This window comes from Garra rufa, unplaced genomic scaffold, assembly GCF_049309525.1.
Source record: "Garra rufa unplaced genomic scaffold, GarRuf1.0 hap1_unplaced_406, whole genome shotgun sequence".
In the NCBI taxonomy this organism is placed as follows: Eukaryota; Metazoa; Chordata; class Actinopteri; order Cypriniformes; family Cyprinidae; genus Garra; species Garra rufa.
The window spans coordinates 1-14,488 of NW_027394673.1; the positions used below are offsets into that span (position 1 = coordinate 1).

A 14,488-nucleotide genomic window follows, 5' to 3' on the forward strand; every position below is an offset into this window, starting at 1 on the left:
TCTGAACATCTAAACTGCCCAGTGTTCTTTAGAAAAATCCTTCAGGTCCCACAAATTCTTTGTTTTTTTTAGCATTTTTGTGTATTTGAAGCTTTTTCAACAATGACTGTATGATTTTGAGATCCATCTTTTCACACTAAGGACAACTGAGAGACTCATATGCAACTATAATGGAAGGTTCAAATGCTCAGTGATGCTTTGAAGGAAACATGATGCATTAGGAGCCAAGGGTGTGAACTTTTGAACAGAATGAAGATGTGTACATTTTTTCTTATTTTGCCTAAATATCTTTTTTTTTTTTTTTTTAGTACTGCCCTTCAAAAGCTACAGAATATACTTACATTTTCCTCAGAAGACAAAATAAGTTCAATTTACCCTGATCTCTTCAAATTCAAAAACTTTAACACCACAACTCTTAAAGGAGAACTCCGGTGTGATTTTGACCTAAAGTGTATTGAATCATGATACCGAGTGTGAACGTACCTTGCATATCTCATCTCGTCTTGTCCACTGCAGTCCAAAATCTGGGGTCAGTTAGCCGATGCTCACAACAGGTTGTCAATGAGAGTCAATAGGGCATCGAAGTAGCCATGTAAATAAATCACTGTTTTACGCCATTTACGAGGCACAATTATTATTTTAGCTCCACACTTCATTGGTAGACTTCCAAGGGCCCTGACATTTAAAACGAGACATTAAGAACTCAGAAAAAGCACCGGTAGTTTATTTACAAGAAGATTTATATAGACATTCCCCTTAGTAAAATCTCCAGTCGCCGCCATCTTGAATTTAGTCACGATAAGTCGAGTGACGAGCAGGAAGGAACTTATCAGGTTATCAACTTATCAGGTTGTAGTTTCCTTCCAGCTCGACACTCGACTTATCGTGACTAAATTCAAGATGGCGGCAACCGGAATTTGTCTTCCAGGTACTGTCTGTATAAATCTACTCATAAATAAACTACCGGTGCTTTTTCTGAGTTCTCAATGTCTCGTTTTAAATGTCAGGGCCCTTGGAAGTCTACCAATGAAGTGTGGAGCTACTTTGTGCCTCGTAAATGGCGTAAAACAGTGATTTATTTACATGGCTACTTCGATGCCCTATTGACTCTCATTGACAACCTGTTGTGAGCATCGGCTAACTAACCCCAGATTTCGGACTGCAGTGGGCAAGACGAGATGAGATATGCAAGGTACGTTCACACTCGGTATCATGATTCAATACACTTTAGGTCAAAATCAACCGGAGTTCTCCTTTAATGTTTCCTTCTAAAGCATCAGTGAGCATTTGAACTCTCTGTAATAGTTGTATATGAGTCCCTCAGTAGTCCTCAGTGTGAAAAGATAGATCTCAAAATTACACAGTCATTGTTGGAAAGGGTTCAAATACACAAAAATGTTGAAAAAAAAACAAAGAATTTGTGGGATCTGAAAGATTTTTTATGAAGAACAGCAGGCAGTTTAACTGTTCAGGACAAACAAGGGATTCATGAACATCTATCACTAAAAAAACACACAGCTGTGGATCATTTAGGTAACAACACGGTATTAAGAATCAAGTGTATGTAAACTTTTCAACAGTCAGTTTTATAAACTTTTTTTGTAGACTATATGTAAACGTCTTTTATGTGAAATGTTATTCAGGTCAGTACTAAATAAAAAACAACATGCATTTTGTATGATCGCTCCTATTTTGGTAAAATAATTAACATTTTGCATATTCTGCAAGGTGTATGTAACCTTTTGACTTCAACGGTATATATAAGGATTGGACAAAATGTTTACTTTTTTTTTATATAAAAAAGACTTCCATAAATGTCTTTTAAAATGTATAATTATCCAATAATGTTATGTTAGCAGCATTACTACATTATTTTGTTACTCTCCTGCACACAAGAAACAAATAGATGAGCCACAAAAAAAACATCTCGGAGCTACAGTAGTGACCCCGCTTAAGATGTCTCACTGTGCTGCCGTTTAATCTGCCAATACAGATGTTCAAATCTCACTCGCTTGTAATTTTTAGGAAATGCTGATTCTTATGCCAGAACCACAATACAGATCATTACCCAAAATGATTTTCAGTTCTTGACAACGCAAGCTTTCAGACATTAGCTTGGTCCCATAAGGTGCAGTGCAACAGAACATGCCAAGACATGAGTGATGTCCCCTGACCTGCCGTTAAACTTTGTCCTCTGTGAAGACAAATTTTGCAATACAAAGATTTTGGAACACTTTCCAATTTTCTATGTATTGATTGTTCTAATGGGACATGCACATTACTGTCAAAACGAGGGTTTAATTCCCAGTGATCTCTCTGCTTTGAGCCCAGCTGTTGTTGAAAGCACATAAGCATTCACATCTCTCTATTTTAAGAAAAAAAAAGTATGCGTTTATGTCTAGTGCTTTCGTTACTGGGGTTGATGTAATTACTCATCCTATAATATAGATTGACATTATGACTTTTTCCTCTTTCAGTCTAAAATTAATTCTGCATTCTTTTAAGGTTCTTTATGTGGATTGAATTTTGTTTAATAAGCTGGTGAATCAAGCCCAGCGTGCATCAGGTTTCCAAGATGTACAGTGCAGATTTAAAGCTTGGATCCATTTTTTACTTCCACTAATGCCCAAAGCTATAAGATGAAGTGTGTTTGTATGTATGCTGTGTAAATTATGGAGATTGGCTGCATTCATATAAGTATTTATTACAGCTGTAATGAAGCGGACTCCATTTCTTCTGCCTTTGAGTACTGAAACATAAATCTAGTATCATCAAAGTCAAACCTTGATGAAGCCAGGGATTTTTAAACTTTTTTGGCCCACGACACATAAAAGACATTTTGTTTACCTGTGAGCCACACGTACAAACCATGCAATCTGATATATCTGTTATCTATCTCAGCACATTTATTTGCTCTTCATGACTAAAACAATAGCAGTGAAGAACATGTTATTGTTTCATGGAATTTGAACTAAACCATTCTGATAAAAACAGCTTAATTGTAGATACGAGGAAAAAGTTCTTCATTGTAACATGTAAAATGGAAAATAATTTCTGCCAAAAACTGGTCACCACAGTCTTAAAGAAAAACGGATAAAAATGCCATTGAAAGAGATCCCATATTAATTTAAGGGTTTGTAGTGGTTACAATTATTGCTGTAACAATGATATTTTGGCTGAATCTATGATATCATGGCATGCATTTTATTACAACAAACTGTGACCCAAATTTATGGGTCATTTGTTTAGAGTACGTAGCCAGATTTGTCCCATACGTGCCTTAGATTGTTATATTTCCCATCATTTTTAGTTTTAACCATCCTTTTCTTCTTTTTCTCTATTACGGCTTTCCCTCATTTTTGCTCAGGTTTCTAGAGGTGAAAATGCAGGAGATGGAGGATAGGCACAGAGAGGAGTTGGAGGCCCTGCGGGAGGAGAAAAGCAGTCTGCAAGCGCTGGTTAGCAGGCAGAGCTCAGTGATCCGGGAGCTGGAGTCTCAGCTGAGTCGAGCGACCGGTAACAGCACTGCCCTCCAGAGACAACAGCAGGACCTGATGGATACCGTACGCAACCTCCTCAGCCTCTGCGCCAAGGATGGAGGTACAGCATGTAAGTACAGATCAGATTTTTTTTGTTCAGATTTGTTAATGGAAAGTATTTCCTAGCTGTGGACCTGCATGTAGCCCAACAGCTGAAGTCAAAAGTTTACATACACTTTGCAGAATCTGCTAAATGTTCATTATTTTACCAAAATAAGAGGGATCATACAAAAACTGCATGTTATTTTTTATTTAGTACTGACCTAAATAAGATATTTCACATAAAAGATGTTTACATATAGTCCACAAAATATTAGTTGAATTTATAAAAATGACCCCGTTCAAAAGTTTACATACACTTGATTCTTAATACTGTATGATCCACTGCTGTGTTTTTATCCTTCAGAAAAATCGTATAGATCCCACAAATTCTTTGGGTTTTCAGCATTTTTGAAGCCTTTCCAACAATGACTGTATGCTTTTGAGATCCATCTTTGGAAACTGAGGACAACTGAGGGACTTATATGCAAATATTACAGAAGGTTCAAATGCTCACTGATGATTCAGAAGCAAAAACGATGCCTTAAGCGCCAATGGGTGAAAACTTTTTGAATTTTAGTGTGAAAAGATGGATGTCAGAATCATATAGTCATTGTTGGAAAGGGTTCAAATACACAAAAATGCTGAAAAAAAAAAAGAATCTGTAGGATCTGAAGGTAACAACACAGTATTAAGAATCAAGTGTATGTAATTTTTATAAATTCAACTATTATTTTCTCTTGTTAACTGTATGCAAACATATTTTATGTGAAATATCTTATTCAGGTCAGTAGTAAATAAAAATAACATGCATTTTGTATGATCCCTTTTATTTTAGTAAAATAATTAACATTTTGCAGATTTTGCACAGTGTATTAAGCATTTGAAATCGTTTTATCTAATGTCCTTCAAGCTTAGTTGTTAATTTACTTAGTAGTATTATGTTTTTTCTAGTCATATATTATCTTACCTGTATCACCAGCCAAGCCAGGACCACCCGGAAAAATAAAATGGTGCATGGTATGCTTAAAGCACACATCAAACAGGAAGTGAAACAAAATTAAAATTATAGCTGGCAGAACAGGGAATTTTTAGATAAAAATCGCCTGTTACACAGCGTGTTATCAATGAGAAAAGCTTCTTCCTGGTAGGTGTGAAATGTGTTGTTTTCTGGTTAAATGCCACGTTTAGCCAGACAGTGCTGTGAACCTCAACGGATGCAGCTTATCACGCTTCAGCACACTGCCTGTGGTTAACAGTTGACTGAAATGTCAAACAGCCCCTGATTGAGTTACAGGCCAGGCCTAACGTAGCCCCAGCGCAGTGATCTGGGATTGACGATTTCCCTCTAACCCTCATGGTTGCCTTCACACCAGCAGGAGTCAGTGTAGTGAACTCATTACCCTTGTTTCCCCCTCGTTGCAACCCAAGTGTGGCCTCTTGGCCCCATGTCTATCCAACGTCTGCCCCACGTCTCTGTGGTCACAGAAAATTTACCTTATATGTCTGATATGGGACTGCACAGGTCCTAGAGTCGAGGGCACCAAAAGCTCAGGGCAACTCTACTTCCTGTTGCTTGCTGTTTTCTTCTTGATTTTGAGTGGTCCTTAAAAAAACAGTGGTTTCATTTCACACATTTGTTTAATAAAGCCATCCTGTTTATCAGCAAAAATACTGGTTAACAAACATGGGGCCAGTTGCTGAACAGGGCAAATTAACGTTAAAGTGCAATTCCTTAAAGTGATTGATGGGAGGGGAAAATTCAGCATGTGATTTACTAACAATGCGCACATTAAAGAACGCAAACGTTTCTATAAAAACCAGCGCAATCTACCAAGAGCAGCGTTAAATATTGGCGCAAATACCAGTAATATGTTGAGCACAAACATTAGTAAAACACGTTGCGTGAAGCTCTCCTCCAATACATTTTGAATCTGAAAGGAAAACACCTTACAAATGGACATTCAATAAGGTCAGGTGCAAAAATACCTGTGTCCATACCTTTTCAGTGCTAATTCTTCACTGCACATCTTTAATAAATCCTGACAGTACTATTTTAACGCCAAAAGACGGTTTGCGCTGGTGCAAGTTGTTAGTAAAACTGACCCCAGTTCTTTCTCATAAAGCCATGCTTGTTCTCGTTTCTCATAAAGCTAAAGTACATAAAAAATGAAAACCTGTCACCTTCATGTCTTTTGAAATCCATAATGACGTGATTTCTTCCTTCTTTGTAATGCAAATGTAGTTATTTATAAGAACATATTCATGCAAACATCCTTTTTTTCATACATTGGTAGTGAATAGTGACCGCAAGAAAGATTTTCAGCAAGTAATTTTTACTATCATAGTGATATAGTAGCTATCATTACTACTACTACTACTACTTTTTCTTCTCATTCTCCTTCTTCTTCTTCTTCTTCTCCTCCTCCTTCTTATTCTGCTGTTGCAGTATATAAAACCGATTATGAAATTTGGCAAACTGATAGAGGGCAGTCTCAATATTAACCATAGTAACTTTGGAGTCTCTATCTCAAACTCTCTAGCGCCACCAATCGGCTAAATTTGCACTTAAATTTCTATGAATAACTTTTGAACCGTAAGTTGTAGAAACAAAATGTTTTTTAATGCATACATTTAACATAAATACATGCATAAATAAATAAATAAATATATATTTGTGAATCTCAGGGTGGTATGGCCAAAAAAAAAAAGGCCAAAATCTTGCTATACCAAGCCAATTTTGTAAAGCGCATTAACAAATTTTACAAAAAATAATGTGAGGCTATATCTCTGCAATGCTTTCGCGGATTCTGACCAAACTTGGTATGTGTTATAACAAGCATTACCTGGGAGCACATGAGTATTTTTGGCACAGTGCCACCTACTGGTCAAATATTTAAGAATTGACATTTCTGCTTATAACTTCTGACCACTTTGGCCAAAAATCATAAGAATGGTCTCGTTAGATTCGGAATGGCATATTGAATCAAACGTACTTTTCATATGTCTGCCTTTTTGGGCATTGACCATTTTGAGTTTTGTTGCAAAATAACTGTCTTTAACAGGGGTCTCCAACCATGCTTCTAGAGAGTTACCATACTGCAGAGTTCAGCTTCAACCCTAATAAAACACCTGAACCAACTAATCAAAGTGTTCAGGGGTACTTAATTACAGGGTTGGAAGGTAGCTTTCCAGAAGCAGGTTTGGAGAACCGTGGTCTTTACTGGGTAATTAAAGACAGTTTCTTAGCTCTTTATTTGACCTCTGTTGTGCTAGGCCCCTTAATTGCTGCTTGCAGCTTTATTTTAATTATTTGTTAAACATGTAGTCATTGCTTTGGAGGTATCCCAGGTCCCACACTTTCAAATTTATGTTATAAAATAAATGCTTATTTATTTTCATGATCTGACAGTAAATATTCAAGTACCCCAGTGAACATGCATAGGAAGAATATCAGCACATACTGGAACACCCTGCAGCTTCTTGGATTTAGACGTTCCCATTTGTACATCAGCCAATCACGCTAAATGAGACCATTTTTGGTTCCAGCTTGGTTTTGATCTGTGCCTGGACTTGAAACCTAAATAAAACTTCACAATTGGGTTCATTTAGTAGGTCAATTGAGCATATAAAATATAGTTTAGGTTCACTGTGGTTTGGCGTAATGGTAAGATGGGACCCATAACATGATTTGTAGGTGATTTTAACAAGCAAGTATAATTGTGCACATTACCAAACAAATTATAATAAATGGAGATTTTGAATAGCCCTTTGTTGCATTGTCCAGCTCCAGTGTGCTCTAGAGGTCATTTTCCTGACCCCTGGCTGAATTTGTCAAACTTAATGACTCCTGTGGGACGGCTTGTCCAAATAGGTGGCAAGGAAGGCACAAAAGGTCTCTTAGATTGCCTGAAATCATGATTCAACTAAATTGGCAAAAAAGTGTTTCAGTAATGCTCTAAACTCCCTTTTGGGAAAAAACAAGAGGAAGCACTTTTTATCATGCTGCTTTTCTCATTCAAGACATTGCTTAATGTGCTCAACCTTCATGTACCTGCAGTAAATATTTGATATATAGTTTACCTGACAAAAAGAAAAGATGTGATGGTTTCGGAACATTGTACAACATCATTGATGTTGCCAGATTGTAGTAAGTTCATAAATGCAATGCTGTTATTTGTGAAAATATTATTTGATAGTATTTAAAGCATTATTATTAGGGTTATTATGAAAAATAATTTTTGCATAATTAGACTGTGTTATTAGCTTTAACTGTTCTCCCCTTTGGATGGCTATAATAAATTCCTAGTTGCTAATTTTTATTTACTCACCGGCTTCAATCATTTCTAGTGATTAAAAGAGCAAAATATTATTTTCTGCCTCCAAATTAAGTTCTCTAGGGACAGGCTATGACTCAGTGCTGCATGTACACATAAAATATAATATGTCAGAACATGATTTTTGGGTTTAGGCACACATTATGATTCAAATGGTTTATGGCTTAGGAAATGTTTTTAAAAATACTCATTATTGCAATTCTGCTCGCTCAGCTGGTGGCCATCATTCTCACGGTCTCTCAGTCCATTTGAAGGAATCAGACTTTGTTGTTTATATAAAGATGCAGTGCGGTAGTTTGAGTTTCATTTCGCCAGCACACCGCACTGGGATTTTGAGTTCTCAGTTATTTTAAACTTTATTCTGTGTCTACGAACGTGTGGAGAATCCTGATTTATAAAATCACCCTACTTGGATGTTCTTTTCACATCAACTTGTTCCAAACAAAAGTCCCAACTGAACCACCAAGAATTTAAATGTAAATAAATAATGTGATTATAATTTTATGAGCCAGGACACAAGCTGCTTAATAGCTCAATTTACCACAGTTTAGCTAAGATTTACATGTAAAGCTGATCCTGGGCATTCAGACGTGGTCAGATGTTCCTGTTTTGCAAAGGTCACAGTTTAGTTCTTGCCATCAGTTAAAAACTCCAAATTCAACATAAGAGAAACCCTAAGCATTTTTTAATATTTCTTGGAATAACTTGGAATAATCATGATAGTTTTTTTTATTTTAAATGTGCAATAACATGAATTTTTGTTTTGTCTTGTTTTTGCATCAGTTAGGAACTCCAAATTCAGCATAAGAGAATAAGCATTTTACAATATTTCTTGGAATAATCATGAACGTTTTTTATTTTAAATGTACAATAACATGCTAATAATATGCATTATTTTATTTTATTAAAGGGGAGAACAGTTATAAGCTGCCTAATAGCTCAATTTACCACAGTTTAGCTGTCAGTGACAGGAAGGCTGTTTTTATGGGATTTTTTTTATTCATTTTGTAAACTTAATTTTTAAGCATATTGTATTACATTTTCCCATGTATATTTATGTAAATGTGCAATAATAAATGTGAATAATTAATTTTTAATTTTTTTTTATTTTGTAAATTTTATTTATTTATAAAATTTCAAAAATATCTGTTGATACATTTTTATTCTGTTTTTATTTATATGTACAATAATAAGCATTCTGCTTTATTTTCTTTTATTATCATTGTGTTTTGTCCTTGTTCGGGTTGAACTTGTCTGTCACTTTGCTCTCCAATCCTGCCATTTTCAGCTCCTGGCTATAAGCGGTAAATTGCCGTTGTCTGACACAGCTGGGTTTTTGTTGTCTTAGACGCCGCAGTGCAAAGTTCCCCTCTGTCAACCTGTCACAGCGGGAGATCCTTGTCGCTGACACTCAATCCTTTACCGAAGCGGCAGGAATAATATCCCTGAATGAGGGGTTGCCCGCCCAAGCCCTCAGTCCCGTGACAGGGATCAAAGTTCTGCCTAAACACCCCTGACACGTCTCTCTTAGCAGTGACATCTCCACTTCTTAAATAGTCCCAACAGAAACAACAATAGTGTGAAAACCGAGATGCGGTCTTTAGCAATGAAAGAAAAAAAAAGGAGAGGGGAATCGGAAGGAATTTCCATCTATATAACTAGGACACGGTGGGTAAATATAAACCACTTGTTATAACAGGAACTTGAAATTTATAGCTTGTAGTATTTTGTCCGCAGACTCTTGCTTGGTTTCAAAATATTGCCGGCGTAATTGTCTGCAGATGGAAAGAGACGCAGCTGTTGGCTCGAAGAGGTCCGTCAAGAGCCGAGCTGCTCCTCTCTGAGAGCCGGAGATCAGCACTTTGATTAAAAGACTTTCACACTTAGAAATATGTCAGTCACTGGAAGAAGATCATGTTGATAATGCAAGAGAACTTGGAAGCCCTTTGTAATTTCAAAATAATTTTAACCAGATTTGAAACACTGCATGAAAACTGATACAATATTTAGAATTTGCCGTGACTCTGTGTATTATTTATTCCTTTACCTCAGGATGTAATTTATTCCACAGCGTGCAATATTTTTCAACATTATTAGTTTTGATATTGCACAGCAGTGTCATTTTCTGCTATGCTTACATATTTCGAACGGGTTTGTAACATGAAACAGATATTAAGTGCGGACAGTTTTATACACATCCCTCCGTGTAGGCCTGCTGACAGAAGCTGAAGAAATAAATACTGTATATTCATTGTCAATCACAATTACGCATTTATAAATAATCCTCTTCTATACATATATACGTACAGGATTCCTTTTTTGGAGCTGTTTCTGGTCCAGCTCCAGAGCATTCCACCTTAAACCCTCTTTTATTAAATTCAAGGAGGTTGATGTCAATTATTTAGGATTAAACTGTCGCACAGCCCAGTGGGTTTCGACAAATAGCTGTCACCTGCCAGGATTTGAGATGTTTGTTAAAATATCATTAGGCTGTTTGTCTTGTTGAAATGGAAGTCACGGTGTTGACATGTTCTGTTTGGCCGAATATGAGGCTCGGTCATGCTGAGCGAGAGAGCGAATGGAAATTGTTTTATTTTTTCAACGCATCAGAGACAGATCCACAGACGTTTTCTGATGTATGTGTACCAATATAAACAACTGCATTTATTATTTTGCTGGCCGTTTATGTTTTTGCTGTTTCTAACATGGTTTTCTGTGTGTATTTAGTGGTGCCAAACAGTACAAAGCAAGCTGACGAGGAGAGGAAATTCCATGACTGTGCCGACCTCTACCAAGCGGGATTCCAGAAGAATGGAGTTTACACTATCAATGTTAGCCCACAAGAGACTAAAAAGGTAGGAATTCTGTTTTCATATTAGCTATGTTAGAATAATACAGTGTCAAGAGGTAAACGTAATGGCACATTTTGAGAAGTTTCAGGATCTGGATTTTACAGTGGTCATAAAATGGTAACCCAAAGTGATACCGTAAAGTCCTTTATGAAAATTGTCTTTGGTGCAGAAAAGACAACAAAGAAGTCACATAAAAATCATACCTGTGTAATATCAAGAAGACACCAAAATTTCACATGAGATCACACACTGTTAAAGAATCCTTTGTTTATTTATTTATTTTACTTTATTTTTAATTTCAGTTTAATTTTGTTTCGAATGTTATACTTTTTTGCACTTTGAATTAGTTTTACTATTTTATTTTAAATAATTTAATATATAAACTTGCAATTTTGAGAAAATAGTCACAATTGTGAGATAAACTCACAATTCTGACTTTTTTGCTCAGAATTGTGAGTTTATATCGAGCAATTGTGATGTTTTTCCTCAATATGGTGAGATATAAACTCGCATTTTAAAAACTCACAATTTTGACTTTACTTTTAATTGTTTAAATCGCCCAATTCTGAAAAAAAGTCAGAATTGTGGGTTATCCTTCAATTTTGACTTTATAACCCGCAATTGCAAGTTTATATCACACAATTCTGACTTTATTTCTCAGAAATTAGTGTTTATCTTTATTTCTCACAATTATGAATTTATATCACGCAATTCTGAGAAAAAAAGTCAGAATTGTGAGTTTATATCTCGCAATTCTGACTTTATTTCTCTCAATATTTAGTTTGTTCTGCAATTCTGAGGAAAAAGTCAGAATTGTGAGTTTATATCTCGCAATTCTGACTTTATTTCTCTCAATTGTTAGTTTGTTGCGCAATTCTGAGAAAAAAGTCAGAATTGTGAGTTTATAACTAGCAATTGTGAGTTTATATTACGCAATTCTGAAATACGAAATTCATTTCTCAGTAATTAGAGTTGTTATCTCACAATTCTCACAATTTCTCACAATTGTGAGTTTATACCACACAATTCTGAGAAAAAAAAAATTGAGTTTATATCTTGCAGTTCTGCCTTTAGAACTCGCCATTGTTAATATCGTGCAATTCTGAGAAAAAAGTTCATAATTGAGTTTATATCACTCAGTTCTGACTTTAGAACTTGCAATTGTGTTATTATCGTGCAATTCTGAGAAAAAAAATCAGAATTGCGAGAGAAAAGTCAGAATTGCAAGATATAAACTTGCATTTTACAAATTCACAATTCTGATTTTATTTCTCTCAATTGTGAGTTTATATCGAGCAATTCTGAGAAAAAAGTCAGAATTGTGAGTTTATATTTTACATTTCTGACTTTATTTCTCGCAATTGTGAGTTTATATCATGCAGTTCTGAGAAAAAACATCAGAATTGTGAGATATAAACTCACATTTAAAAAATTGCTGTTCTGATTTTCTCACAATTGTGAATTTATATCGAGCAATTCTGAGAAAAGTCAGAATTGTGAGTTTATAACTCACATTTCTGTCTTTATTTCTCGCAATTGTAAGTTTATATCACACAATTCTGAGAAAAAAAGTCAGAATTGCAAGTTTTTATTCACACAATTTTGACTTTATTTCTCGCAATTGCGAGTTTATATCACGCAATTCTGAATTTAGAACTTTATAACTCACAGTTACAACACAATACTTTATAACTAGCAATTCTGAGAAAAAAAAGTTTTCTTAAATAAGATTAAAGTTCCAGTTGTCATAATTTACTCATGCTCATATATTCCCAGAACTGTATGACTGTAGGTCTTTTTTCTGTGGAATGCAAAAGAAGATATTTTGAGGAAACTGGTTGCCAACAAACTTCAACATGTAGTCATACATTATTGGTTTCAGACAGGGTGCATTGAATGCTTTTTTGTCGGGAAACCTAAAAATGTACATGTGGTAACATAAATGTACTCATTTTGTTCAAGTCAGAAATACTATTTAATATAATGGAATCAGTCTGACTATTATGTAGAGATCAAGAACTGTCATTTTTTAAGATTAAGGTAAGGTGGAAGTGCACGTTTTCACCTTGTACAGTCTGAATGTGTTTTAAAAAATATGAATCCGTGAATGTACACATCTGTCCCTGAATATCTGGTTTTGGTGTTGCTTCAGCCACCGAAACTGGATTAATTGCAACCAGGTTGGTCTGTGTGTGTTCAGCTGGGTGTGTGTGAGGTGACGCCACTGCTTTCTACCCACTGTGCTCAATTACAGCCAGGTGTGTCTGTGCGCCACAGCTTTGATCTCAGGCCTGCTACTCGACCTCTCCACTAATCACTGTTTGGAGAAGTCACTAAGCTAATGGGGGTATCTGTTGTTGTTATAAGGATATACAGATGCATAAGGTCAGGATAAATGGTTTGTGGTATTTCCGTCCATGTATATATCTAAGTGTGTGATGTCTCCAAACAGGTGTACTGCAACATGGAGTCTGCGGGCGGAGGCTGGACCGTCATCCAAAGACGTGAAGATGGTACCGTGGACTTCCAAAGAACATGGAAAGATTATAAAATGGTACGTGACCAGATTTTTTTTTCCCCCATTAACCTCTGTTTCACTTTCTCCGTAACGGTGGACATGATCTTCATCTTGCTCATTTAAGCAACACATATGGGTGATATATCTTCTCTGTTCATCTGGTTTTGATTTAGACTTTGAAGAGTGAAGGATAACCATGGCACCCCATAGAGTAGGAAACAGATGAGTCAGATGAGATGACGGGATTCTCCCTGTGCTTAGGAATGATAGTTTGCATGTAGTCAGGGTTGTTCTTTATCGGAAAAAAAATATGCATTATAAAGTACAAACGTCATAACGAAACTGGGACATCAGTGCTGGATTTGCTGTTGTGGCAACAGACTGAAATTTACTGTAACACTCATTATGCATATCAAATCAAAATGTAGTGGTATTCCATTACATGTTGATCTGATTAGTCGATTAGTTAGAACATTACTGTTATCTAAAAATAAAGTTTTGAGATATTACAGAAAACTGCCAAAAGTATTAGAACATTTAGTATTTCCATCAGCTAAAAATGGTTTTAAGTCAGTTATTTCTATCTTTTGCTGTAGTGTGTCAGTAGGAAATATCAGTTTACATTTCCAAACGTTAGTTTTGCCATTAATTGTAATGATCCAGTGAGATTTTGCAATTGCTTACACGAGGAGTCTGACAACAGCCAGTGCTCCACACAGAGATCTGATCTCATCATCATTCAGTCTGTCTGGAATGACATGAAGAAACAGAACAAACTGAGACAGACTAAATCCAGACGAACTGTGGCAATGTCTGCGAGATGCTTCAAGAAATCTGCAAAGCTACAGTACTGTTAAAGGTTTTAGGCACTTGTGTAAAAATGCTGTAAAATGAGAATGCTGTCAAAATAATTTAATAAATAAAATTTCTTCAATCAAATAACTTCTATTAACTAAATTAAATTAACATTTGGTGTGACCATCCTTTGCGTTTAAAGCAGCTTTTTCCCTAGGTGCACTTGCGCATAGTTTTTCAGGTTTTTGCAGGTAGGTCTCTTGTCTTGAAGCATGTTCTTCTGGATTTAATCTGTCCCAGTTTGTTCTGATTCTTCATGTTATTAAAGACAGACTAAATGATGATGAGATCAGATCTCTGTGTGGAGCACTGGCTTTTGTCAGATTCCATGTTCAAACAAAAATCTCA

General features: G+C 35.8%; 1 protein-coding gene across 1 annotated transcript; it reads left to right on the forward strand.

The window, feature by feature from the left end:
• Nucleotides 1–3,367: 3,367 nt before the first annotated feature.
• Nucleotides 3,368–13,321, forward strand: LOC141317156 (angiopoietin-1-like; the record flags this gene model as incomplete). Its single annotated transcript, XM_073832963.1, has 3 exons — nt 3,368–3,609; nt 10,643–10,770; nt 13,220–13,321. Coding segments are annotated over 3 exons (472 nt in total), but the record flags the coding sequence as incomplete, so codon positions are not given.
• Nucleotides 13,322–14,488: the final 1,167 nt, after the last annotated feature.